General features: G+C 40.5%; 1 protein-coding gene across 2 annotated transcripts; it reads right to left on the bottom strand.

Moving 5' to 3' along the window:
- Nucleotides 1-688: 688 nt before the first annotated feature.
- On the bottom strand, nt 689-25,988 carry PPM1F (protein phosphatase, Mg2+/Mn2+ dependent 1F). 2 transcript variants are annotated; one of them, XM_050714190.1, is made up of 8 exons: nt 25,813-25,988; nt 17,139-17,269; nt 13,299-13,498; nt 12,460-12,648; nt 11,448-11,591; nt 10,403-10,496; nt 9,215-9,339; nt 689-1,440 (listed from the first exon to the last, which is right to left on the bottom strand). In XM_050714190.1, the coding sequence occupies exons 1-8, from the start codon at nt 25,986-25,988 to the stop codon at nt 1,402-1,404; spliced, it is 1,098 nt and encodes a 365-aa protein (XP_050570147.1). In that variant the 3' UTR covers nt 689-1,401. The 2 variants fall into 2 exon arrangements, with proteins under 2 accessions (XP_050570147.1, XP_035412421.2); XM_035556528.2 differs by lacking the exon at nt 689-1,440 and having other exon boundaries at nt 8,749-9,339.
- Nucleotides 25,989-27,168: the final 1,180 nt, after the last annotated feature.

The following is a 27,168-nucleotide window of genomic DNA, read 5'->3' as shown; positions in this document are numbered from 1 at the left end:
GACTTTATTTTTCTTCTTCCCTAGGATAAATGCAGCAGCATTTAGACAAACTGCCTATCTCAGATTCCCAAGTCTGTTAGAGCTTGCATTTTAACTGTTATCTCTGTCCTGCTGTCTTTACAACTTCCTTTCCTGAGCAAAGGAATACCAGCACTGCAGAAACCATCACAGATCAGCTTAGCTTCCAAGCCCATCATTATATTTTGAAAGTTACCATCCTTCTCAAAACTTTCTCTACACTCTGTAGTAAATTATCCCTACGTGCTTCCACACCATTTCTTTAACAAGTACGCAAGTAAACAACAAATTTTCACCACCTCTTCTGAAACAGGGATTTTCTAATCATTACCCCATAACTTACCCTGCATTATTATTGTTGGTAGCTGGTAAGAAGGATGAAAGAAAACTTAGATCAGATCAATTAATTAGAGATACACAGGCCATTTCTAACATGGCTTTAGCAACACCACCTTTTCAAGTAACCATGCTCTGTAATCCCAGGGATTGTTTCCTTCTAGTGCTTCCCCTGGTCTCTCCTCCCAGAAAGACCCTATGGAAGAAAGGAGGATTTGGTGACATTCGTTAGTATGACAGGGAACCCCCTCAAAGATCCAACAGATCCAGGTACTTGAAGGATTACAAAGATAAATACATTGAAGAAAAGAAACAAACAACACTTCAGATCACTATGCTTTATTAATACTTCGGAAACATCAGATCCTACAGTGAAGAATTCTTATCCCCACTTGTTTCCAGTCACTGCTTTGAAACAACTTCTTGCAATATGCAAATAGATACATGAGGCACCGTGTGAATACAAAAGTGACAATACAAAAAAAATTAAACCGCATGCAATACATACATACATACATATATATATATATATATAAAATATGGTAATGTAGGATAATACACACAAGCACTATTAGAACAATCCATGTAAATGAACATACAATATGCATAGCATGTAATGATCAATGACAACAGGTTTCTGAGCTGTGAGCAGAACCAGTCAGTTTAAATAAAGAGTTTTAAGATACTAGAAACTGGTTAAGCCACAGCTTATAAAACCTGCTGTGTTACAGTTTTTCTGCTCAGAGTCACAAGTGCAGATTAACATACAAAATAAATAAAGACTACAGTTCTACAACACTTGGCTAACAGCTCTTACTTCAAAGTCACTGGCCATTCTCACTTTTATTCAAGGTTCATTAGCCAACACAGTGGCAAGAAATATGCCTAAAGCAACAGTTCTGCTCTTAGACTATTTTAATACTGATAAGGACACATTTTTATGTCAGCAGGAGTAGTTACAGAAGTCTAACTTACCACTAAACAAGCAAAGGACTGAAGTTGTTATATAGAGCAGACACTGAAGAGGTACACTGGCTGAGAAGCTGGTTAGCCACGCGGTATGCTGCAGCCTGTCTGTTCAGTCAACTAGCGCAGGAAAGAGAGAGAAATGAAGCACTGATGAAACTTAGAAAGCTTCCCCCTTCCCACCCATTCCCCCCCAGCAAACAGTGCAAATGTTTGAAAGCACAGACAGTCTGCAGGAACAAGAAAATAGAGACAAGAATACTTCTCGAGTCCAGTATCCACGGTGAGACCTACTCTTACCTGAAAAAAGCTCAAGTACTCCTATGTAATAGCATGCAAGTAACAGGATTTTCTTCCTAACCATCCAATACTGGGCTATGCCAATAATAGAACAGTTGCTCTAGTCTCTTATCTTCCTAGCTGACCTGGTACTTCCTACACTCTTGGTGTTGCAGGCCTCCAAAGATCAGACCACTTCACTATGAACACAGATGAAATTAGAATTATACAGAGGCAACTAAACTGACTTAAGAGTCAACAGGGTTTACTGTTTAAGCAGTGATTTTTTTTGTGGAGGCAGGGGTAGCAGAAGGAGGCTGACAGTGTAGAAGGCCATAAAAAGTAGAAGAAAAAGAAAATTGGGAAGAGAATAAAAAGAGAGAGCAAGACTGACTTTAAGAAGAGGAAGTAAGAAATGCTATATTGGCAAAAAAAAAAGGTGTAAAGTTTTAACCCTCAACGAAACTAACATCTGGCTATTATTAAACCCGACATTCCTTCAAACACACTGAAGAAAAAAAACACAACAGTAGTATTAATCATCCAGTATTAAGCAGAATGCCTTTTAACAAAGTTAGAAAGGGCAACACGAAAAAGAGAAGCCACAGTATCTAATTGTCCTGAGAAGGTCCCTCTAAGATCTCCCTAGTTTCCTAGCTATTATCTATTTAGCCTTAGATATCCAAAAGGTATAATCATTCCTTAGATAAAAGGATAAGTACTTCCTTCAGGGAGTGATCATCAAACCCTCCAGGTCCATCTGCCAAGGTGACAAACCCTTCACGTGCCAAATGTACTGCCACACAAATGATAACAAACCAAGAAGTGATCGACTAGATTAGGAAAGACTGATGTTCTTGTGCATGGATATCCAGAACCACTTAGTCATTCGTAAATTCAGTGCTTGATACATGAGTATCTCCTGGGAATTAGTAATCAGGTTAATAGCTTAGAGTATGATTACAGAATTTTCTCTCAACTAGAGTAGTCACAAAACCCACATAAATTTAACTTTCTAAGGAGCTGAATGTATCTTCTCTCTTCAGACTAAAAAGCACATATCAACAAGACATGAAACCCTGACTGAGAGGAGTTTGTTAACAAAATAGAGCAAACATTACAAAGCAGCCAAATTTATTTGCTTAAAACAGTGGTTTTTAAGCTGACAGCACACTGCCAACTCTTCTAGGATGCATTTTTTTATTCCATTGTTTGCATTCCAAGAAGCTTGAAAACATTTCTTTCCCTATTGATTTTGTCCTCTTCTATTTGACAAAAGCTGTGTCTTGCTAAATTTCTGTGCTGCCAACACAGCTGTCTTTTGTTTATTTTTGTGTGCACCAGCAGCAGCATGTACAGCTTGGAAAACACATTAACTGGCAGCACTGAACAGCTTGCGGGGAGGGCTCATGCCTGCTCGGGCTCTGGTGGGTCACACCAAAATTAAGGTTTAAGTGATTTTTCTCTCGAAAGGTTTCGGCTTCCTGTTCTATTTGGAGAAATAAGGTTATGACAAGAGCCTATCGGCTTATTTTAGGGTATTTTAAGAAGTGTCTATGACTGATACGTGTGCAGATTCGCTCCCTCATGTCTCCCTCCATTTGATTACTTTCTAGCTGAGATGACTGAAATAAATCAAAATAACTTTGGATAAAGTGAAATCCATTAAATATATTAAAACCAAACAAAACGTATGCAGAAAGTGACAGGCTTAGCTCTTAGAGCTGTCACCACTACAAAATAAATACTCAGCAGGGCCGGCTGTTTTAGTGGCAGGATTCAGGAAAGCAGGGAGGACCAGCCTCGTGGCTTTGGTGCTGTCAGTTGTAAAGGTTATGACAGGCTTGGCAGAAAATCAATCCCTTTCCAGCACAACTGCAGCCATGCTATACATGCCTTTAGAGAGAACACGCAACTTTGCATAGATTAGGAAGTTTTGCATTCATTTGAAAACTTTTTTCTCCCTCTCCAACCTTTCCTGAAAGACGTTGCAGCCATCAGTTGTTTGCTCCTCAAAAAAGGGGAACAGACCATTACCTCCCAGTAGGATTTTGTCTGACAGCACAGGCCCAGTTGTAAAAGGGACAGTAACAGAACTAAGTAGGGAAATTTAATTCAGGCTTAACTAGAGATAAATTACATATGAATCATCTGCAGTCTGCTCTGTTGTGGCTAACATTTCCCCCACCTTCTCCCTAAAGCGTTTGCTTGCTACTTCAGTACTCTAAGAACAGAAATATACCACATCTGGTGCTATGCATTAAGTGTCTGCGTCCACGAGAACCCAAGTAATCATACAAAGAGTGCAATCTTAATTTAGGCTTTAAGCACCTCAATTAACTGATTCTCTCCTTTACATATTGAGGGCATTTGCTGTTTCCTTAAAGCTACAGCTTTTTGTGCAACACCATTTAGAAACACAGTATGCTCCTCAGCCACTTGTTCTGGAAGCACATTTTTGCTTGTTTTTAACGGACTGCTAGAAGGGAAGTTTCAACCCCAAACAGCTGCTTTAAGCTATCAACTGAGAATGGCCTCTCCAATGCAGACAGCCAACTTATCTCCAGAATACAGAAAGCAAGAGAAGCACTTTTCCCAACATCCAACAAAAAAATTAAAATTTTAGTGGCTTTTCGTGACAGAAAGCTAATAGCACTGGAAATGCTTTTAAAAAGAGCAGTATCTCATCTGACTTTGAATTCAGATAAGTGTCTATTAAATGCTATTAAAGTCATCACTGTGATTAACACTATTCAACTGGCAGCTCTGATGTAACTACTCTGTGCCCAATTACTCATCTCGTGAGAGCTTACCAGCAGCACCAATTCATTAACACACTTCATGGCATTTACTCATGGCAGCAGTTGCATAGTGACCAGTGACTGCATATATCGAACGCTCCCTCTTAGCACTCCCTTACACGTAAAGACGTTTTAAAAAAATCCATTTAGTAGCATTAACATCCAAGACAGTGCCGAGGGGTCAGCGTAAGTCACCTAGGATGCTTTCATTGTGATTCCTTCCCTGGCTGTTTGAAGACAGTTACCGCATCTGAGTGTTGCCTTTTTAATGGGTGTGTTTCTAATTCTTTCAAGCACTGGTATTTCACTCCAAAGAACTGACATTTGTAGCTCTATTTTCCAGCCCACTTCCTTTTTAAAATAGGCATTAATAATACTTAAATGCACTCCTGTCTCTCTCTTTCACTCCTCCATCACTTAGAGGGTGGATTTTGCTTCATCTCCCTCTGTTCTAAAATTTTTCCTGCCTTTCTATCCTCTGTATTAGAAAAAAAAAACAAAATTAATTTGTAGAACTGTAATCTCATCTATGTCACACCCAGAAGACTTTACTGTCTTAGGCATATTTCTTTGCAGGAGAGGGTGGGGCAAGGAAGGAAAGAAAGGTAGAAGTATGAATTACCCAGAACCACAAGAGATGTTGTATACCCACTAAGCAGCATGACTAAAGCTGGTTTTCAATCAAGCACAATGTGAGAATTTAACAATGCTATGTTTCAAAAATGCAGGCTCCTTTAAAAGGTAATTTTTCTGGTGTCGAGTGCTAAAATACAGCAACAGACATCTAACTGAAGTCTAGTAAAATATGAAAATAATTTTTCATGGAACGTTTGTCTTGAATCCTTCAGTTAACTTCTACAGCTTCATAGATTTTGACTATGCTCAAGCATTGGTTTTGATGAAGGCTCATGCCCATTAGAAAGATAACAAGGAGACAAGCAAATTAGTCAATTGAACACTGGTAGACAAGTCTTAATATAATGTAGATGATGCTGGGAAGGCCTGGAGAGATGAGATCATTCTCTCACCACAACTACATGCTGCTGAAATCCAAGGGAGAGAGAACAGAAGAAAACAACACCCAACACCTGAAATCCAGGAAATTTTAAGAGGAACGATAAGAAAAGCTAACGTAGCAGATTAGTACTGCAAATTAATAAACTAAAATACTAAATATAGCACCATTCCATATTTTGGAATATTTAGTTCAACTTCATAATCTTCTGCTAGAGCTCTTACCCATCTCCTCACCACCCATACTAGTGAGGCTTCTTTTAACAGTATTATGCATTATAGCTACTAGCTACTAAAAGTGATAATAATGTCACAAGTGAAACAAATATTGGAGTTTTCATGCCAACCCAAGGAAGGTAAGACCATCCATTGTGATTTTCAATAACATTTTGAAAGCTCTCTTCCAAAATCTATAGTTGTGTCCTTTCTCATACTTTCCTTACTGATTTACAAGTCAAAACTTTAAAATATTTTTTCAGTTATAAAAAAATTTCCATAGTTTTTAATCAGACTGTCAAGAACAGATAAGACATCTCCAAAAGCAATTCTCCCCCCCAAATAGTATATTAAATCAAATTTTACTGCAGATGACATGCTAAGACTTATTTATTCCACTGGTAAGATACAAACTGCTATTTTCACCCTGGTTACATCTCCTACAGATCTGACCAGTCTTTTTAAAGCTAGTAAGAAGTCACTGAAAATTGGAGAAATACTTTCTACCCCTTCTAAAATCTGTACTAATTTGCAAAGGTTATTCCTGCTCACAAGGATCAAAGAAATGATGTACTTGGTTATTCAGAACGAAAACAACTTCTGTGCTTTAGAGGAGAAATTCTGCATTCTAAGCTTAAGAATTAAGATTATGATTACCACAGACAGCTTTGTAAAGGTGTATTTTACTTTTCTCCCATTAAAAAAATAATTCCAAATTTGATAGGACATTCTCACATGGCTGTAAGCCCACACTGAAAGACTGTTTCTTCTGTATTGCAAATCTGCCCAAAGAGGTTAAAAATAAAAGGCTTATTACAAAGAATTTGACTTGTTCAGTTCCTTCCATACTTCAGGAAACTTGGCAAATTTCAGAAACTAAACTATACTATGAACTTACTGACATTACATACCTCCCTTCATGAATACAATAGCTTCCCCCTCTCCTGATAAACCTTAGATAGCTGTCAAATCAAACAATTCTGTATGAATCTTACTATGCTAACAATGAGAACTCTATTTCCAAGACACCAAGAGGCACTAGTGGTCATCAGAATTTAGCACGACTCTGAATATCTGGGTTAGAAATCATAGTAATGGGAGATTAATCCAAAGGGATTATTGTGCAGGACTGAAGGCTTCTTTAACTGAAGTAGGTTCACTGCAAAAATTAACACCTACCCTACCAGGTTACCCTCACAGAAAGCTTTCACCATGTAGTTTAGGACAGTAAAACATAGGATGGAAAAGTGGTTACAACCTTCTCAGTGGAAAAGCAACTGTTGTTCAGCAAAACAACAAAGTCGTTGTCTGGGTTGCTATGCAATGAGATGGTAGCTCACAGAAGGGACACTGTGTTAAATTGTAAGATCAACACCCACAATAATCTGGCAAAAGGCTCAAGTCACCCGGGTAACTGCACTGCCCACACCAGCTGACAGTTCAGAGACAGTACGGACATGAGCACACTGCTGTTCTTGCCTTTGTTTAGTTGTCTCAACTCTTCTACCTCCCTAAGCAACACTACATTTCAACACATTTTGATCAACAGGACTGACATATTGCAATGCCATGTGCTTCTAAATTAGGCATACAATCTTGCTGCCAGATGTAAAACATTTCTTGTTTAGATGCAGAAATTACTAACACATTTGCCATTGAGCCTTCAGATCTTGTTGAGTTCTGCTAGCCAGGCTAGCAAAGCAGGATAAAACACAGCCAGGGGCTCTAGCATGTAATGGATCTAACAGTTGCAAAACAAAATACACATTCATTAAGACTCTTCCATCCTTACCTTAGATTCACATCTCCTTAGAAAGTTTAGACCCTGAAAATTTACAAAATACGGTCAAATCAACCATATATTAATCAAAAATGATTACTAAAATGTTTCTAGTTTGTGTAATTAAATTTTCTTGTGAAGGTTGGAAGTGTATTTATTTTTAAATGAAAGTTGTGATAAATCAGATTGTTACTTTATGATCAACTAGCTAGGGCTTCTTGCATGTGGCAGGGGAAAATCACAGTAAGCATTGTGAGGCTTTTACTATAAGCCACCCAACTTGGCAACAATGAACGAGATGTTTTCTTGAAAACTAGTTCCCACTATTCACAGAAGTGAAAGAGTTAAGTGCATTACGCATTAATATTAATGAAATAGAAAAGTCACATTTTAAAAACACTATAAGCTGGCTCACCAGCATATGACAGGAAGCCAGCAATCCTTGGGTGAAATATTTAAGGCACTTGAGGGTAGTCAGTTTTTAAAACCAGGTAATAAAGATACAGCCACTTTAAACTTTTACTTTAAATAAAAACCACAATAAAATAAAGTAACACTGCAAAAAATTGCTCCAACCATAAAGTTCAGTAAACAAATAAACACTTAAAATTAAAATAAAATTCTCATTTGTTATAGTACGCACACACAAAAAAGGAGTGGCAGAAATAGAGCATATTTAACTGCTAGAGCATACACACTGTAAGGATCTCTCTCTTATAAAACAGTCCTTTCTTTTCAGGTTGCCAGATAGCCAATGAAGTGTGTTTGTTAGAGAGAAATAATCCAGTGCAGTTAAATGTTGGATTCCAGTTTATAAACCAGAGCATCCCAGAAAGCAGATGATTTTCTACCATTCTTGCTTGGGATATTTCTAGTTAGCTTTCTTGCTCTTTCGGTGGAGCATTCAGTTTTATTTTCCCCTCTCCATACAGACAACATTAAATGTCTCTGAAGAAAGAGGCCACATCATTCTCTTAATATCATCTTTGGTACAAAACAGAAGTAACTTACACAGCACAATGGTGTGCTACTTCTGGTCACCCAGTTCTCTCACGCACCAAGCCCATTCCTACAGACCACACACACAGTAACAAGCTTTTCTTTGATAGTGACAGCTTCTCTCCTCCCAATTCCCAAAGTAACATCACAATTAAATATAACATATAGTATTCTTCTTAAGCACTAATTTAACCTTTCACTCAAAATTCACAAATGGGTATTCTCACCCACTAGCTTATATATATATATATATATATATATGTTTCTTACCACCTCCAGGGCAGAGGGAAATGACCAGCAGCCCTGGGACACACTTTACAATTCTGCTCCCAGAGACAAAATAGCTGTTATCAATCTCCATGTCTGCTCAGTGGTTTTTGAAGGGAGGGGAAGAGAAGGAAAAGACAAATGGGAACTCAGTAAAAGGAGTCTTGACTTTTTGTTCAATGTTTGTCCATTTGTCATTTCTTCCTGACATGTTTTGCCTATTGTATTAGAGGCTTCTTCAGTGGAAAACAGTTCCTTAACAGAACTTTTTTGAACGTTGTGGATTTTGTCACTGTGTGGCTGCTGCCTCACAGCTGAGGAAATTAAAAGGTGAGCCCTGAGCATCATCACCAGCCCCAAGGCTCTTAGTGTCTCTGAGACAGTCTGCCAAGATGTCCTGTGGATCCCTCAAGAACACCACTAAAACAGTGATGTTGTCATTGGATCCGTTTTCCTTTGCAGCAGCCACCAGTCTTTCTGCCGCTTTGAGACCCACTCCTTTGGTTTGCATTAAATGATCTAGGACCAAGTCTACAACCTCATATGGCTTGATAGCATCAAAGAATCCATCACAGGCTAGGAGCAAGTAATCTTCAGAACCAGTCAGCTCAAATGAATCTCCATCTGCATCACCAGAGATGTAGGGTTTCTGACACACATCACCTAAGACAAACAATCAAAACGAAGACTTTGTTACTTCAAATGTAAATGGTTCTTCATCCACACCTGCTTCCACCATCCTAAAGGACAGATAGATCATATTCCAGAGATACCTGATGCAGGACCAGAGTAGTGAAAAGCTATGGAATAATAAGCATGGAAGGGTTTTGTTTCCTTTGAGAACTCTTGGGGCCTACCTAAATCCAGTAATTTCTAAAGAGTTACTCTAATTCACGTCTTCCTAATTTTGCAGGGAAACAAAGGAAATTCTTTCAAAGTTTATTCTCTTTGAAATGTATTTATGGAAGGAGATACTCAGGTCTTCATTTTACAAGCGCACTTCTTGCACAGCCTCCAGAATGCTACGAAAATAAGATATTTATTAGCTATCCAGATATACAGCAAAATGCCACAAGAATCTGTTTGTTGTGCTTAGTTATCAGTTTCGTAGACACAGTAATCAAATATGGGTTGCTATTGATCCAAATAATATTATACAAATTTATACTGATTTGCTTCTAGTCATATATTACAGTTATCTACTGTACTTGTCCAAGGTTTGTTCTCTTTTTGCCGTATCTTGTGAGTAGCAAAGCAACCTCGTTTAATAAGATTCTGGAATACTACAATTGAAGTGCCCTACATTGATGGATATATGCTATTTGAAGGAGGATGTGGTAATCTGATTTAAGAGCTGCAGTCAGGAGAAAGATAAAGTTGACCAAAAAACCACAACAGACATCTAGACACAAACATAAAGAAAGCTAGATAATTTTTTTTTTTTTTTTTTTTTTTTTTTTTTTTTTACTTTCTCCACTTTTACATGTGAAATTCTCCAAGTTTAAGCTACTGGAGAACAACACAGTGTCAGAGACATTCCAAGGAGCAAAAGCCTTAGAAGTATAAAATTTGAACTGTCAAGGCTAGCATGCAAGATAGATGGTAAGAGTGGTTTTACTATTCGATTGATGCCGAGCAAAGTGTTATTTATAGTCATACAGTCTCAGATGATGCATTTTGATCAAATTTAATCTGAACTGTACTAATTCTGATGGTTTAATCTTACCAATTGCTCTGGAGACAGCTAAAGTACCATTAACCCGCCAGCAGTCCATATAGGTTACACAGCCACCCAGAGCCTCAATACGTGCTCTCTCATCCTGAAAAACAGTAGAATACAAATTTTATACTGAGAGTCTACTTGTGGTTTACTGACCTTATTGTTATCCATTCAAGTAAAAAAGACAAAACCCAAAACCAAGCACTGCCTTACCTTCTGTATTTATAGCATGAATATAGCAAATAAATACATATCAGAATCTACTTCAGAAACATGCACTTAATACAACTACTGGAAACAATCCACCTACTTCCCAAACGTGTCACAGCTTGTCCAGAAAAAAAATCATAAATATTAAGTTTCTGTATCATCGTGTACCATATGAAAGAGTACCCTTCCTGTCACTTTCTTCTATCCCATACAGCTGGGTAAATATACACATTTGGAATCAAAGACAAGACAGCTAGGCTATGTCACGATTCAATGGTGTGTTTGCATTGATACTACTTTAACTACTTCAGTTACTACAAATATTCATGCTATGAAGGCAGATGGTCACACAATGCTATCTAAACTCACAGGATCCCCATCAAATTTTGTGTAATAAAATTTCTGATTATTTAAAATATATAGGAACTTCAATATACTTTAAGCTGGTTAGGCTAGCAGATTATCATTAGCTTTTGGATGACGGTATAGCATATTATAGAAGCCTTATGTGCTAGTTATGTTAACATTTTAAATAGCTATTAATCTCAAAGTCCATTTATAACAGGCAGTTACACATTCACAAAAAAATCCTGTGAAAGTTTTCTAATTACTATAAATTTTGAAAAGACAGTCTGAGTAGGAACTGAAGTCAAGCCTGCCAGTACTATTAGTACTTTGTAGGAAACAGCTTTTCAAAACACAGGAGTGGATGGAAAAAAAAAGTCATTCTGTAAATCCTACCACACTACACAGAAGTATGTAAAGCACAAAACATTTGAGCAGGCTCAATTCCAAAAGGTTTCAAGAGATATTCTGACAACACACACACAAAAAGACTTACTTCTCTCTCTGGTTTGTGAGGTTCCATTAACGTCACGGCATTTCCTTGCTGGACAAGCATTACCTGCGAGTCCCCTAGCCATGCTATGTGTAGCTTGTTCCCTACGATCAATGCAGATACACCTGTTGTACCACTCCGCAGCCTCTGCAGAAGAAAGCAGGCGTGTTAGCTGAATATTCAACAAGCTCTGCTTGTTGGCAAAATTACAAACTTAAGCTTAATTAAACTGAAATGCAGTGCAGTAGACCTGTGATCATAACTCAAGTACCTGAAAAAGGTACAAGATATCAGACAGATCTGAAATAAACTATTTATTCTAGCATACAGATAGCTGATACCGACTGTTATGTTCTTCCCTCTCTGGTCTTAGTTCCCAGACTGATCAGTTACTGCTAAACAAAAGATAACAGAAGAGTTCACATTACAAGCAGTGTTACAATACTGTTACAATTACTGTTACTATAAACCATCCTTCCATTGTACAGATTTGAAGAAAGAACATTCATCATACCAACTTGATTCAAAGCAGATGGATAACACTGAAGAACTGAAGAGTCTGTTCTAGATCATTTTTATAACTATAGAATACATTTTCATCTTGCTACCACTTGTGACATTAAAGATATGAAGAAAGAGGAAGAAGATGGCGACCACAGTATCAGAAAAACAGAAACCTCTTTTGGAGGTAGGGAGTAGGACAACAGAACACCTAGAGACTAATTCCGGCAAAGAGGCAGCAGTGTTCTCTCAAATAATTGGTATGTCAGGATCACTTAAACCACATAACACTTCTTTTCAATCACTCATCTCAAACTTGCAAGCACTGTCATTTTGGTTTTCCTCAAAGAAAGAAATAATTTGATCAAAATAAAACCTTTTCACGTAGCATAATTTCATAAAGGAGTCAGCAATTCAAAGAAGCTATACTGCCAGAATTTTCTGGGTAATACCGTGTTGTCCAAAAGTTCTTGCCGTTATTTAAATACAACGGGATTAATCTCTACCCACCCACCTCTCTTTTGGCTTTGAAAAGAAACATTTCATCTGTCTTCTGGAAAGAGCATTTCAAGGCCTTTGCTGGATTCTTAACAATCTCTTCATGTAGCCCAACATTTACATGTAAATGGGTTGCTGAATAATTGGCAGCATCCACTCCACCATGGCCGTCAAATACCGCAAAGTAAGCACGATCAATGTCATCCTTTTGTGGGGAGGGAGGGAGGGAGGAGAAATACAAGTGTTAAAAATAAAATAGTTCCTAAAGCAGTACCAGCAAGTAAGCAAAGGTTCTCTATTCTGGGCTTTCTTCCATATGATGTTGCATAGGTAAAGGCAATTTAAATCAGTTTACCCATGTGCTAAATGGATAAAATGGGTAATTTACAGGGGCATTACTTTTCTTTGTTGCTTGTCATTTAATATCCTTGAATATTTTGGAATTGAAACAGCAGGCAGGCAGTTATGTAGTTCCACTGCCACTTCATTCATTGGCACTTGTCCTTGTTCAACTGCTGTTCTGTTCCCAGTCTTTTTTTTTTTTTTTTTTAGTTAAAACCTATCAGTTGCCTGAGTCACAAGAACATTACAACTCCAGCAACATAGCAATAGGTAACTTCCCATCTCTCTACATCACTTATAACATGAAACCCGATGTCCCAAGATCTTTCTTTTTCAGGGCATTAGTTAGCCCCTAGCAAAAGCAGTCAGTAAGCACTTACTTCAGCAGACATGATATATATGTTGTGGTTACAAATTCTTACCATTTCCCAGATCATCCATCACTAGATCACTCTGTTTATAGGAACGTTGAAAAGCTAACAAATTGACCTCCCCAGTTTTGTCCAGACTTACTGATAAACCAAAGAGCTGATTGAACTCCGGGAGCAAAACATGTCGGTCCTCCATTTTCCGTCGAATGTTACGGATGGCATGGATGGAAACAAGCAGGAATCGCTTCAGTGGTCTCAGTGGTGGCAACTGCTTCTGCCATTCAAAGCAGACATCCCGAAGCTTGTTAAAGAAGCAGCGTTGCAGTGACTCTCCATCCAGCACTGACAGAACAAAGACAAAACAGTAAGTTGTGTTTCATCATTTACCCCATCTTTCCTTCAAGTTTTTCTCCTTACAGCTGCATACCCATATCCAGCACTCTACCTTTACAAGCGCTGCAAGAATTAAAATAGGCTCCTGAGAATCATGTGGAAAGAAAGTGGCAATAATGGAGAACAGGGTACCATTAAGGACAAGAAAAGCTTCTTGTACTTACTGGTTGTCTTTCAAAAAGAGACTCATCAAATAGGTAGCTACATCAAAAAACAATCATAACATGGATCCAAAAATCAGTCTGGCGAGCTAGAAATAAATGTGATTATTATGTAAGTAAAATGCACAAGGTATAGTGGTAGGAGCACATCCCTACAAAAAAAAAAAAAGATCAAGTGGGCAGAAATTCCAACTCAATAACAGATTGCTGTTCTCTTCGACACAAGGGTTGAAAAAATATTAGCCAGGCTTTGGGTCAGGTTATGTCCTATTGAACCACTTCCACTGAAGCATCAAGGAAGTCTGAGAATATATTTTATTGAGGTCAATAGCTCAACTCTTAGTTGGACAGAACAGAATCAAATTTTAAGCTGTTGTCCTTATCTTTTTAAACACACAGGGCTGTAAAAACTAGACGAACAGAAAGACAGAAGAACACCTCTGCAACTTTCCTGCTTTGTCATGACAGAGCAGAACCATAAAGACCTACTGAGCATAGTGTGAAAAGCTCCAGCCAGACACTCAAATCCTTTTCTGGATAGGTCCCAAAGATCAATTAATCCAAACTTATTCTTCATCAGACTGAATGATTTGTTTTTTGGCATTGTATCTAGCTTTGCAATGTAGCATCTCTCAGAATAGATAATAATTTGAAGTTTTGTTATGTATGAACCCTGCCTCAATGCTAAATCAACTAACTCCAAAAAACATTGCAAAGATCACCTATACAGCAAAAATAATATGCTGGCCACTAAAGCATTTCCTGAAGAACTGCAGTGCATGAACTATCTTTTCTATTTCTGTTTTATCCTTACTCCTACTAACACTGCTAGCATTAAAGCTTCCTCAGAATTTATAACTCCTAGCTCTCAAGCATTTCTTTTCCTCAGCAATGCTAGATGGCCATCTTCAGATGCATCTCTGAGCCTGGAGAACTGAAAGCTTAAGTTTAAGCACAGATCTTTGATTAGCAGTCACTAAATGTTATCCAAAATTACTTTTGATTTGCTCAATATACAGATATGAGCTGGCATAAAAACTTGTAAATATTAAGTCATCCCATATACAAATATAATTCAATAGGACAGTACCCTAAACAGCCTTATCTACAGCTATTAGTCAAGACATTTACAGAAGTATACTAATACTGACCAGAAGATTCAAACATATACTGCTGTTTAAATACCAGGCTTGTGAAATTTGACATAGACTTTAGTACCTTAATGCCAGAAATTTTTCTGTGGTGCACCACATCAAACAGTAGTATTCATGTAGGTACACATACATACCTTACTCATATATAGTCACTTCTCTTTCATTCCAAGAATGCTTTTTGCCAGAGTTGTTACTGCAATGCAGGAAGACAGTCCATAGTGTGCTGTAGCACAAGAAACATCTTTCTTCCTAGCTGTACAAATGCACACCAGTTCACATGTGCAATAATGTATTACTGCTGCAGTTCACATCAAATATAATTACATGGGAGTCAATAATGAGGCTCAACAGAATGCAAGATGCTCTGATGACCAGTTGCCAGCTGCTCTGTGAAGTATTTGTGCTGAAAAACTACAGAATTATTACACGTGGGTTACAATATGCTATTTCGTATTTTCCTATATAGGTTGTGTAGTACAAAAAAAGACACACTACTGAAGCACATAGTCACAATGTGCACAATTCCCCCTGATGTAAGGAGAACAGTAAAGAAGGTAGTTTTATATCACTTCTGACAAGGGAAGATCTTACTGTGCCTCATGGTTGTTGCTGCAACCACAATATAGAACTTCTGTTTATGGAAGATCAGTACTTCAACGTCCTTCAGTTTCCCCTGCCCAAAGGTGTGCTCTAGCACTGCTGCACTAGCACTACCTTTTTATTTTCTAACAATTGCAACGATTTAGTTGCACAAAGCTCTTCTTTTGTCCGCTCCTCATCTCAGGCAGCATCCTCTCCTCCAGGTGAGCTTAGCACTGAAGTTGGGGCGATTGCTCGCAGACCAACATGTAGAACACAGAGCACAGATATTGGGCCAGTAAGACTAACCTCAAAGTGATTATAAAAGGCACCCAGGAGAATCTCTGAAGGCTTGCAGAACATACCCACAAGCGTATGGGTGGCAGTCAGGCATGCTGAGGGTCCAGCCCCACTGGGGGGCAGCAGAGGGTGCGATCCCACCGCCCCCAGCCCAATCCTGCTCTCCCTGGGAATCTCCGGAGGAAGAGAGACAGTGTGTGTTGTTTAGACCCCAGCCAAGTTGATACGAAGCCAACTCTTCTCATGCACAGTGCTAGAAACTCGCTAAATCTCTCCAGATATAGAAAGGCTACAACATCAGGCAAGGGAAGAAATATTCAGGGTGCAGCAGGATTTAATTGTGTTTTCCCACCCCGTTTCAGGTTTGTAAATACATAATGAAGCAGGCTTCTCAAAAGCGTTGTGTCCTGGCCATTACCAGAGCTCTGTTTGGAGATGCACCCTCTGTGGCACACTGAACTGCCTTTGAAGTCATCCTAGGGCAATGTAAGGACGAGGATTTCCCCTTACAGGATAGACTTGTTGTCAAAGATATCTCTCTTTTCCATTTTTTAATCTTCAGTTGCATCCTGCTCCATTTACATTCTTGTCATTGGGACTGAAGGTTTAGTGAAGCCTAATGTTAAGTACTTCAGCGTGTAAATGCAATATGACCATCTGTTAGAGAAGGCTCAAACCCAGTACTCAATCACCACAGTCTGTTCTCTCCCTGATTTAGTCAGATGGGAGAAAATGCAAGCCTCAGGTAAAAGATACATGATTCAAATTCTTCATAATCCCATCTTCATGGGAGAGGGCAAGGAGAGAAGAGGGAATAATTGATAAAACAGAGACTTGAGAAACTTGCCAAGAAAAAGACCTTTAGTTTTAAGATATTCAGGTTCTGGAGGGCCCAAAATCTAGTTTCCAAGAACAGACAAAAGCAACATGGAATACGTGGATGAATTTAAGGTGTTACTATGGCTGCACAATAGCAATTGTGATGATGCCAACATCAATGTATAACTAGCTAAAGTCAGTCTACCAAAGGAGACGGGGCACTTAAAAATACAAGGTTATCAACTTCAGTTGCAAGTTGTGGTAGTTCATTGAGAAAAAGTTCTTAACTAGTTCAGTTCAGGAAGCACTGTGGACATACTCAGTCCTTAATCATTTTTGGGAAGAGAAACACTCTTCCCTTTCCAGAAAACCAACCCACGTAATCAGTCTGGGGCTCGTGACACCACATTTGCACAGCTACCTTTTATTCCACAGATACCCAGCAGGAGCAAATCAAGTTATGTTCACTACTGTTTGCAACACACCTAACCAAATATTCTGGGAAACATTTCAAAACACTGAAGTCTTCCAACAGACAGCCTCTGGGAAAACCACAGAAGGAAAAAGTATACTTACAGGTGAACCTTTCCTCATCTCCTTCTCCCTCTGTTTCCACACCTTGCTTCTTAAATTCAGTCAAGTCTGTTCGGAGAACTTCATCAACTGCAGCATGGATCAACGATGCTGCAAGAATTGGTGAAAAACCTCTGCTGGTAAGAAAAGGAAGGGAAAGACAAACTACCATTAGTTTAAACTGAGCTACAACCTCACTGTTTATGACTGCTGACCTCAGCTCAGAATTAGAAAGCATTAAACACAATCAATAATTCCAACTTTATTAGTAAACTTGTAGAAGAAACCATATGTTTGATATTTATTCATACAAATGTTCGGTGTGATCTTCACTTAGACAACTGCTTTCTCAAGAATGCAGAGAAGTACATGAATCATGTTTTCAAACTGTTGCCTCCCACTTCAGCCACAGATCGTACGTTCAGCTCTCCGATGAGAATGGCTACCTCCAATTCCAGTCTCTGAATGCAACATTTTCTTTCTATTCACTACAGAACACAGCTCACTTGCAGCCAACTGTCTCACCACAGGCAGTGTAGAGATCTCTGCACTGTGGCACACGTGCATCTCCAAAACGTTTACTTAGGACTGCAATTCCCTTCCCTCCACAAGAAAAGTCATGCTCAGTACTAACCCACAAACCCGTCATGCTCGGTTTCTCCTGACTGAAAGTTCTCCAAAGAAATCGCCTGGGAAGAAAGCGCAAAGGGTTGGCACCGGGGACTAGGCTAAGAAGAGACTCCAAGACCTGATATTCAACTGAAGCTTTCAGGTGAGCTTCTAGAAGACAGTAACACTACACAGCCTACAAACTCTCCTTTTTACTCAATGTATTACACAAGCTATCTGCTTTATCGAAACACATGCTTGTTACAGTGCTTCTGAACCTGTGAAAAAATAAGCTCCGTTCAACTTTAAAATGGGACTGCTAGAAAATGAGTCTTTTATATTCACTATATTCCCATGGCAGGCACTAACAATTACAGTATGCGACACACATTCCAGACATTTTCCATGAGCACAATGAAGAATAAGCGTGGACATCCATAAAAAGAATTTTATCTGTTGTTCATGGAGTGTTTGATGCCCACAAAGCACCAAATTATGCAACCAAAGCAAATAACACATTAAGGCACCTGCAGCGAGTCAAGGACAAGCTGTTTTGCAGGGAAACATTTAAAAATTCCTGCATAAAACTGGCAGGCTAGAGAGTAAGAAACGGTGGAAGCAAATGGTCTCTGAAAAGGCTGAACAAAGATAACTGGTTTTGTGTGCACAGAAGAGAGGAGGGGAAGACTGTGAGCCGCTAGATCCCAGTGACAACAATCTGAAATGCATTTTACCATTGTGCTTCTGAAAGAGAGGCCTTGTAATATCCTCAGAGCCACGTACGACTACCTCCTGTGGCAGCAAACAAAAAGCATTGTGTTAGTCAGCAGGCTGCTAACAGAAGCGTGTTTTATGCTCCGCATTCGGTAGTGGTGATGGCCTACTTTAATGACTCATTTCAGTACTTCAAATAGATGGCAACGTGTTTGCAGTCCTTTCAGCGCTAGCTGCAGTCATATCATCACAGGAAACCAGAAATTGGCATTATTTGACTTTTTTTTTCTTTAAAGACTAATGCATTTAGCAGTCAGTTCCCTTCCTACTTAAAAGTAACAACGCAATACAATCACCATGACACCAACAGACAATCTTTTAAAAGGTCAGGCAAGAAATACGTCTGAAATGGAGATGGCTAACAAACAAAGTCCTGTTTTCCCTAGTATAGGTGGAAAAGAAACGAATATGAGAATACAAGCCACACAAACGTGAGCAGATGCATAGATGATGTTCCTGTAAGTCAGAAGCATTAGTTAAAGCAGGTTCCAGCTCCAAGAACAGAGACAAAAGTATTAAGAGAAGTAGCTATGCATTTAAATGCATAGAAAGCAACAGCTTCAGCCACCTACAGAACTCTTCTGCTCTATGGGAGAATAAATTCAAATCTAGCCTTGGTTTCCAGTTCAGCACCAGAACTGATTGTCACTTTGTAGGCTTCTGCTTTCCAAAGCCCCAGTTTGCTGAACGAGGTCCCTAGCAAGAACCTTAAACAAGAGGCATCGTGCTAAATGCTATAATTCTCAAGTCCCATATAAACCTCTACTTACAGGAAGCTTGTAACTAGGAACAGGTTTACAAGTTATTAGGTCACATCCTTCAACTTTGTCCAGTTGCCACCCAGTTCCTAAGAAGGAAATCCAAGATTCCTCAGTACTGATATGCTTCATTCATTCTTCCTATGCATTTCCTCCCTATCCTCCTTTAAAGTTTTACAAATGCAAACAAGGAAGGAAAATGGCTGCTTACTGGGATTTTGTTGCGCAGCCAGCAAGAACGGTGGGCAGCTGGTTCTGACAGACTGACACAAGGTAAAATAGAAGTTTAAAAAACATGACCCTAGCCCAAGAAGCCCAAGACTCCCTGCTGATGGGCTGAGCCAAGCATAACTTAATTTTCATGAATCAGAAGAAATACTGTAACTGCTTCCTAAGTGGGAAAACACCGGTGTTGGGAGGAAGAGGGAAGCTGGCAGGGTGTGTTACATGGAAAGGAAATTACCTTCTCCTGCAAGAGTCCCAGAAGAAACATGTCAGCCCCATTTCTATGACACATGCAATGCTAACTACTTAGCCTCAGCCCACACAGGCTAGCAGTAAACAGCCTCAGAATTTCTTTGCTACAGGCTCTTTGTTAACAAAAAGGGTGTGTTTTGACCACAGCAAAAATGTAAAAGAAAAATAATACATGTTGTAACAGTGGAGATGAGGCATTGTAGCTTCAACACAGGCTTAAGTCAGAACACCAGTGGCTGGGGCAGAGAGCTCATATCCTCCAGGTACTCCATGGTAAAGTATAAGCCTCGTTTTAAAGACTTGAGCACAGATAAAAGCATTAGGTTAAAGAGTAAAGTCATGCTTCTGCTAATAAATAACACAAATTTATATGTCATCCTCCTCCTTGAAAGATTCTGGCCAACTGGACACATACTGTACTGTTAAAAGGACCTATGTGAAGGTTTGCAAAGCTTCTCTCGATATCCATACCTTCCAGCCAAAATAAAGTTACACATGGAAGCAGAAAGCAATTATGACGTTTTGCATAGCCTCAGCTTGGCATGAGTTACAGAAGTGAACTTACTTTTCTCCTCGTTCACTTTGTTTCTCTACTGCAGCACAATTTACTTCTCTATATCACATGAAAAAAGCAACTGTCTCTGACCCATACGTATTGTCCTTCGGAAATAAAAGACAACGCACGCAGGCTTCTTCAGGAACCAGAAACCCTAGTAAGATCACTTTATTTGGGTCTTCAAATACCCCAGAACACCTGCAGTGAACGTTGCAACCAGTTCCATTCTGCCCCACCAATATAAGTGAGCCCGTTCAGTAGCCTGCAGGACACAGCTGCATTTTCAAGGGGTCAGGCCCCTCCATCTCACCCAGAGCCTCAGCTACGGCTGCGCTTCTTTCAAAGGCTTGAAAACACAACAGGCTTTCTGTTGTGCTGTGCCAACAGCTTGCGGCAGCTTTGAGGAAGCGGGGAGTACTGCAACAGGCGGCAGACTCCAAACAGCTGCTCTTAAGCACTTCCAGCAGAGGAGCAAGCTCTGTGTAACCTGCTGGAGGGTGGTATGAAGCCCCACGAGAACCTAACAAACACCCAATGTTTACACAAAGCCTGCTGAATTATTTACTTTTCTTGGAAGGAAAATAATTCATGCTCCCTAACACACGCTCTTCCATGGCGAAGCCAGGAAGTCTCTGGGTGTACAAGGACAAACATAAGAGATTACCAACTGTGCTGCCTACGTTGGATGATCACCTGCCACCTTTGAAAGAAAAAAAAATTTTCATGTCATTCTTTTGAGATATTAAAGTGCTGCCACAGCACCACCGTACAATTCTCTCTCCCTTTCAGAGTATTACGTGTATATATAGCTATATACACGCGCAGACATATAGAGAGAGGTATGTACAGGCTGTGCGATGAAGAGATGCTGTATCTGCTAACAAACACTTCTAGTTAAGTCAGCTGTAGCAGGAGCACAGGGAAGATTTATTCTTGCTCCTATTTGCTACACAGGGTCTGTAACACCAGAAAAGCAGATACACTACAACTTTGCCACTAAAGCAAAAGCTCATCACTGTGGGCTCAGTGTGTGTTTGCAGAACACTGCAGCCACATCAGCAAAGCTGTTTTAACGCAGGTCTGCAGATGCTAGCAGTTCTCTACCAAGTCTCTCACGATGCTGAAATAATACCAGGTCACAAGTTTCCTAATAAACAAGAGCTGCTTGTATTCACTGTTTTCTCCCTCATCTGCTGCTTTTGTTTCTCTCCCCCAGATTATGTATCAGGATATAATATATATATATAGATATAGATATATATACGTATAAAAATTTTGTCTCCTGTCAATGAGAGAACATCTGAAATCCCAAAATGAATGGGAAGTCATTTCTTGTGTTAATGACACCAGGTCTTTAGTAGATAAACACTGATGGAATTAAAATAAAACCAGACAAATAAAATAAAAATGCATGAGCAATGAGCAAACATGCAAGTTCAAGGGAAAGACAATTTCACTTTTTCAAGCAGAGCAAAACAAATTTATTTAAACACCCACAAGTCACCAAAAAGTTTCCTCATCATCATAGATTTGATCTTTTTTTTTCTTCAGCATTTACTCAAGTTTTTTTCCTCTATTGCATTGCAGACTTCCCCATACACATGCTTTCTTTTTGAAGGCAAGGTATTTTTTTAATTTTCTTTTTTGCAAAATTACTACTGAGAGTATCTTCTAACAGGGAAATCTCCTTGTCAGTTTTAAATTAAGAACTGTATTCTGAAAGCCAATTTACTGGGCACAAAATTAAGAGTTTGTCCAGCCTCTATATATTGTTGGAGGCAGGTCAGAACTGCCAAAAATGTTATTATGCATACACACATCCAGCGTGAGCTTCACATCGTTCCTGGCAGGATGACATACAGCCTGACAGGAGCTTCTGAAGCAGCAGTGGGCAAACCAGCTGCAACAAATCAAGCTGGTTTTGACCATCACCCAAAATTACCAGAGTCAATTTGTTAATCATTGACTAAATTAACTAGTAAACAGCAAAAGTGCTACATTCTTCTTGTGCATTAACTTTATCAAGGCTTCCAATTCTAACATGATTAATCATAAGCTAACGAGAACTCTGGCAGGAATGGCCTTCTCTTTCACGAAGGCTGATGCATGTACCCTTCCACCACCAAGCACAACCGGTCCCACAAAAAGCAGGAAGTTTGTTTGGAGGCATTGGCAGATGAAATTCACTTTCCTGAAACAAACAGATCACTGACACTGTAAACACGTTCCTAGTAAAGAGAAGTATTGGTGCATTACAGTAACATATGCTAAATGGAAAAATTAGGAGTCAGGAAGAAAATTTTAGGCAACTTTTTACAAGCAGAGGTCATGGTAGCTGGGTTATTAGTAGTTTCCAGAGAGGATGGCACTAAAGGGAGTTTTTAGAAGAGAGAGGACAAACCAGAGGCAAGGTAAGTCCCGTCCCAATCCCACTCCATGTGAACATCACATAAAAAACCATCAGAATAGCAAAATTAACTATTCTAAAAGCAGGGAAATGCTGAAAATAAAGACACCAGGGCAACACCTTGGGTGCAAGCATTACAGTGTAAAACAAAGACACAAAACAGGATGCTGAGGCAACTAAGAGATGAAACACTTGTTTGGGAGGGGTCACAACAGGAAGCCAGAGCTCACAACTGTTATTGTAGTAAAGTCTCCTCAAACAGGAAGCCTGCTGGAATTTCATATTGTTCTTTGGCTATGTGACAGGATGGTGTTACAAGTTTCGGCTCCTACCAAGGCAAAGAAGAAACTTCTGTATTGGAGCTCTGACTTCACCTTGTGTTCTGTTTCAGTAAAAGTAAAATTTCAGGTTAATTTCTGAAGTTTTGGAAATAATTAATGGACTTTTCACTCATGTTGATCCATTTTCAGATTGTTGTAAAACACAGCTCTTATCCAAAAGTGTGTTAATTAAAATTCTGCAAAGCAAGATTACCTAATCCTGCCCCAATTCTTCAGAGTTTTATGCAAGTATTTAATTCTATACAAGGCAGGCAGTTCCATTGATTTAAATTAATTATTCAAAGTAGAATCTGCAAAGCTTCACTGTATTGGCAATTTAACCCAAGCCCTGTGAGGAAGAAACGTGACTGTCTCAGAGTGCTAGCTACATTTGCAGAAGGTAGTTAAAATAACTCATTTTAGATTCGTAAAGACATCCAAGGGGTTAGTTGGACACATCCAACTCCTTCCACACAAGTGTCATGTGCAGCCTTAGAGGAATAACAGCGTTCAGAAACCTGTCGTTGGACACAACTGTTATTCCTTACCCTGTTCTCTTCTCAAATGCAATCCCCATCGGTGGCCGAGGAAGAATGTTTCTCCTTGTAAAGACACAAAGGTTTATGCCTCTGAGCAACAAGAAGATGAGCTAAACATCACCACATGCTGTCTCACAAGCTAAGGATATTGCCGGACCGTTATTAGCTTGGGCCGCTCAAGGTATACTCCACACATCCGTGCAGGTGTGAACGAAGTACCTGACAATGCAGAAATAAGCAGCAGAACTGTGCACCAAACTCAACTCCCAGTAACACTGATCTATAGACAAATCCTTCATCATTACTAATCATCACATAAAATACATTCTGCAATGCTGGAGTGTTACAGAACTCTCAAACTGAGCAAATTCAGAACAAGCTTCAATGCAAGAAGTCGGCAAGGTGCACCTAACAGCATCTGCAGTGTGAGAGACCTGGTGATATTGATGCTGAAGTATCTCAGCATGCATGTTTTCCACTGAGCTGCCATCTGTGGGTTAGGGACATTACCATGATAGCCTGCAACAGCACAACCCTGGACCTAACCTACAGTGACCTCTTTGGAACTTGCTTCCTAATCTGGCATCACCTGTGCATCTTTAACAAGTTTTACACAAACATTTAAATGCCTCCCCTAAGGCATCCACCCCCCCCTTTTTTTTTTTCCTTTCTTTTCTTAAAACTTTTAGCAATCTTCTTTCTCCTATTTGTTTACATTTCCTCACCTATCTTTTTGTCAAAGATTTGGGGGAGTCAGATTAACTGCAAAGTTTATTTAGCCTTAAAGCTGCATTTGAGTTGACATTTGGCAATTTCTCACACAGTCACAGACTTCAGTTTTGGTTCTTAGTTACGTGAATTATAAGAGGGTCTGCACTTCCAAATTACTACATTCCTGTCTTGGCCTTGGTCTCTATCGTGCTCTTCCTCCACGTACAAGAACTTAGTTGACCCAGGATGACACTGCAGCCTTTCTGCGATTGTAAGACAAGCTCTGTCTGCATCAGAAGTCCAGAACTGAGCTGCAACCCTGCTGGGATGCCTACATTGGACACTTCATGCATGCTGTACTATGGCCAAGCACATAGCTGCACAAATGGCTGATTCTGTTTTGCCTACTGGCAGCCAAGAAAACGTGAAAACACTAACCTGACATACTGCTGTTTTCCAAGTCCAGTTTGTGAAAAGAAGCATAAAGTAGATTTTTGCATTTTTACTCTGGGTTGCTTTCTTTTGCTGCCTTCCCCTTTGTTTGTATTTTTTTTTCCAGCTTAGGAATTCAGAAGCCCCACAAAGCAGGCTGTCTAATCAGAACTGGCTGCAGGGCAGGTATGTGAAAAATGCAGCTTCTGACAGGGCAGGCCCCTTTCTGGGTAAACACCAGAAGTGACAGGTGAGATGAAAGCATTGCAAAAGCAATGTTAACTTGTTAACGTGCATGCCAGAGAACAATGGAATATTACAGGTGGGTAACTCATAAATGCTATTTTAAAAATCACTACAGTTTGAAGAATCTATCCTGTACCTCTACAGCTTCATGCCTTCCTCTAAAATAACTTTGGAAAGTATCACCTTGGTCCACGTGGCAGGTGGGTTGCCACATAAGTGTGTGTTCAAGCCTGGCATCGCTGTTCTTTAAAGCACTCACCCAGAACCTCTCTAGCTCCAGAGAGCTCAAAACCTCAGCGCACACGATGTGTGTGCAGGCTCTTTTAGGATCACAACAGCTGCGTTTTGTTTGGGAGCAGTTTAGTCAGAGCACAAGTAAGAGACGGATCACTTGGGTTTTACAACCTAAAAATGCACTTTTTAACGCATTTCTCATCTTTGGGTCTAGGCACACCGCACAATTAAGTGACGAACGCCATGTAATTAATGTTATGCCTGGAGCATTGACATGCACAGAAGCGACTTGATTTTTTAAGGCAATTTAAGAACCTGAAGATCACCTGCACCTTCAACGACAACAAAACCTACCGAACGTCCATAAAACCACCAGAGCGTAGCTGGAGACTGCAGACAAGCCTTACCTCGTGGCATTCCTCTAACTATCAGCCAACGCAGCCCCCCCCGCACCCCTCACGAATACAGCCCTCTCCCGAGGCTTCCCGCCGCCTCTCCCCGGGTCTCCCCGTGACCCCGCCGGGCAGGAGCCGCGCAGGGCCCGCGGCAGGGGGCAGCCCCCCGGGGCCCGGAACCTTCTCGTCCCCGACCCCCCGCCGGCTCCCGGCCCTCACCTGCCGCCCAGGAGGCTCCTCGCCAGCTCGGCCAGCGCCCCCGGCGCCTCGGCCTGGCTCAGGGCGCCGCTCCCCGCCGCGCCCCACGGCGGCGGCTCCCCCGGGCCCAGCGGCGCGGGGAAGTCCCGCAGGAAGGCGCCGAGGGGAGCCGCGGCCGCCTCCGCTCCCAGCGCCATGGCGGCGCCGCGCTGAGGGGCGGCGGGAGGGGGGGGGAGGGGGGAAAGGGCGCCGTGACGGCTCCTTTAAGCGGGGAAGGGGCGGGGCTTCAGAGAGGGGAGGGGCCACGCGGGCACGTGGCCGGACGGGGAGGGGCACGAGGCGGGTGGGGGCACTAGGACCCAGCGGGGGCCCAGGCTCAGAGCGGGTCTGTGAGGCGGGGGGAGTCGGGGTGCACCCGTTACACGTCTCTCAAACTGGCTGCTAATTGCGTCCGCTTATCCCCTGGGACCATTCCTTACTCATATAAGAACGCCTCTGGCAAAGAACAGACAGTGTCAATAAACCCCACGGGACCGTATTTGTCTCTAGCTGGAATATCCCAAGCAAACAGTGAGAGAAAGCCCCGAATCCCTAAACCCACAAACGTAGCAGTGTCAAAAACCCCAAGGAAGTCGGTCTGGAATACTGCCTTACCTCTGCCCTACACCTTCTGGGGCCTTTTGGGTATTTACAGCGTACCAACTGTAACAGAACTGTAGTTTGTTACTTCGTCTACCGACTGATTTTTAATACCATAAGACATACGGGGGCTTTTCACGACTTTCATTTGTGTTAAACACGTTCAGTGTTTTATCAAGACATTAACCCAGATACTTGTTTGGGAAAAAAAACTTCAGAACCCACTCCCCCCCTTGCACTGTGTCAATGTCTTTAACACTATTTGTATCCCCCATCCCCTCCTCGATACTCAAGCATCCAGATGTGCACAGGTGACAAACCTTCCAAACAGCAGCAGTTTCCAGCAGGTACAATTAGAAACAGTTTTTTACTTCAGATATTAAGAGCAGTAAAACTTCTCACCTGGTATTAAAACAGCTTCCAGTGGTCACTGGTTATAACAGAACACTTTCACAGGAGGAAGGGATTAAGCAGAAACGCTAGTTCACATTCAGTGAAGTATTGCTGCAAGCATTTGCACTACCTTGATTTCTTGTTCTCTCCTTCTCCGACATCTCTATTTCAGAGCACTGACTCATGTTCTTTCTTCCCCATTCTATTGAAAGAGCTAGTAAGCAAAGTACCTCCAACTTTTTTTTTTTAATTGCCAGAGAGCTCTGAAAAGAAAGAAGCAGCACAGTTAATGCTTTCAAACTTTCTTATTCTTTTTATAATAGGACACTGCAGAAGGGATCCTGT

This window comes from Cygnus atratus, chromosome 17, assembly GCF_013377495.2.
Source record: "Cygnus atratus isolate AKBS03 ecotype Queensland, Australia chromosome 17, CAtr_DNAZoo_HiC_assembly, whole genome shotgun sequence".
NCBI classification, from domain to species: Eukaryota; Metazoa; Chordata; class Aves; order Anseriformes; family Anatidae; genus Cygnus; species Cygnus atratus.
Note: the sequence above shows the minus strand (reverse complement) of the source record. Positions and strands in the feature narration are given on the sequence as shown.

What these genes read in the sequence shown, in the direction of transcription:
- PPM1F (XM_035556528.2), bottom strand. Translation starts at nt 25,988, where the DNA reads ATGGCGCTGGGAGCGGAGGCGGCCGCGGCTCCCCTCGGCGCCTTCCTG. An exon ending in AGGAGCCTCCTGGGCGGCAG is followed by an intron (nt 17,270 to 25,812) that starts GTGAGGGCCGGG and finishes TCTTACCAGCAG; the next exon opens with AGGTTTTTCACCAATTCTTG. An exon ending in AGATGAGGAAAGGTTCACCT is followed by an intron (nt 13,499 to 17,138) that starts GTAAGTATACTT and finishes TTGTTCTGTCAG; the next exon opens with TGCTGGATGGAGAGTCACTG.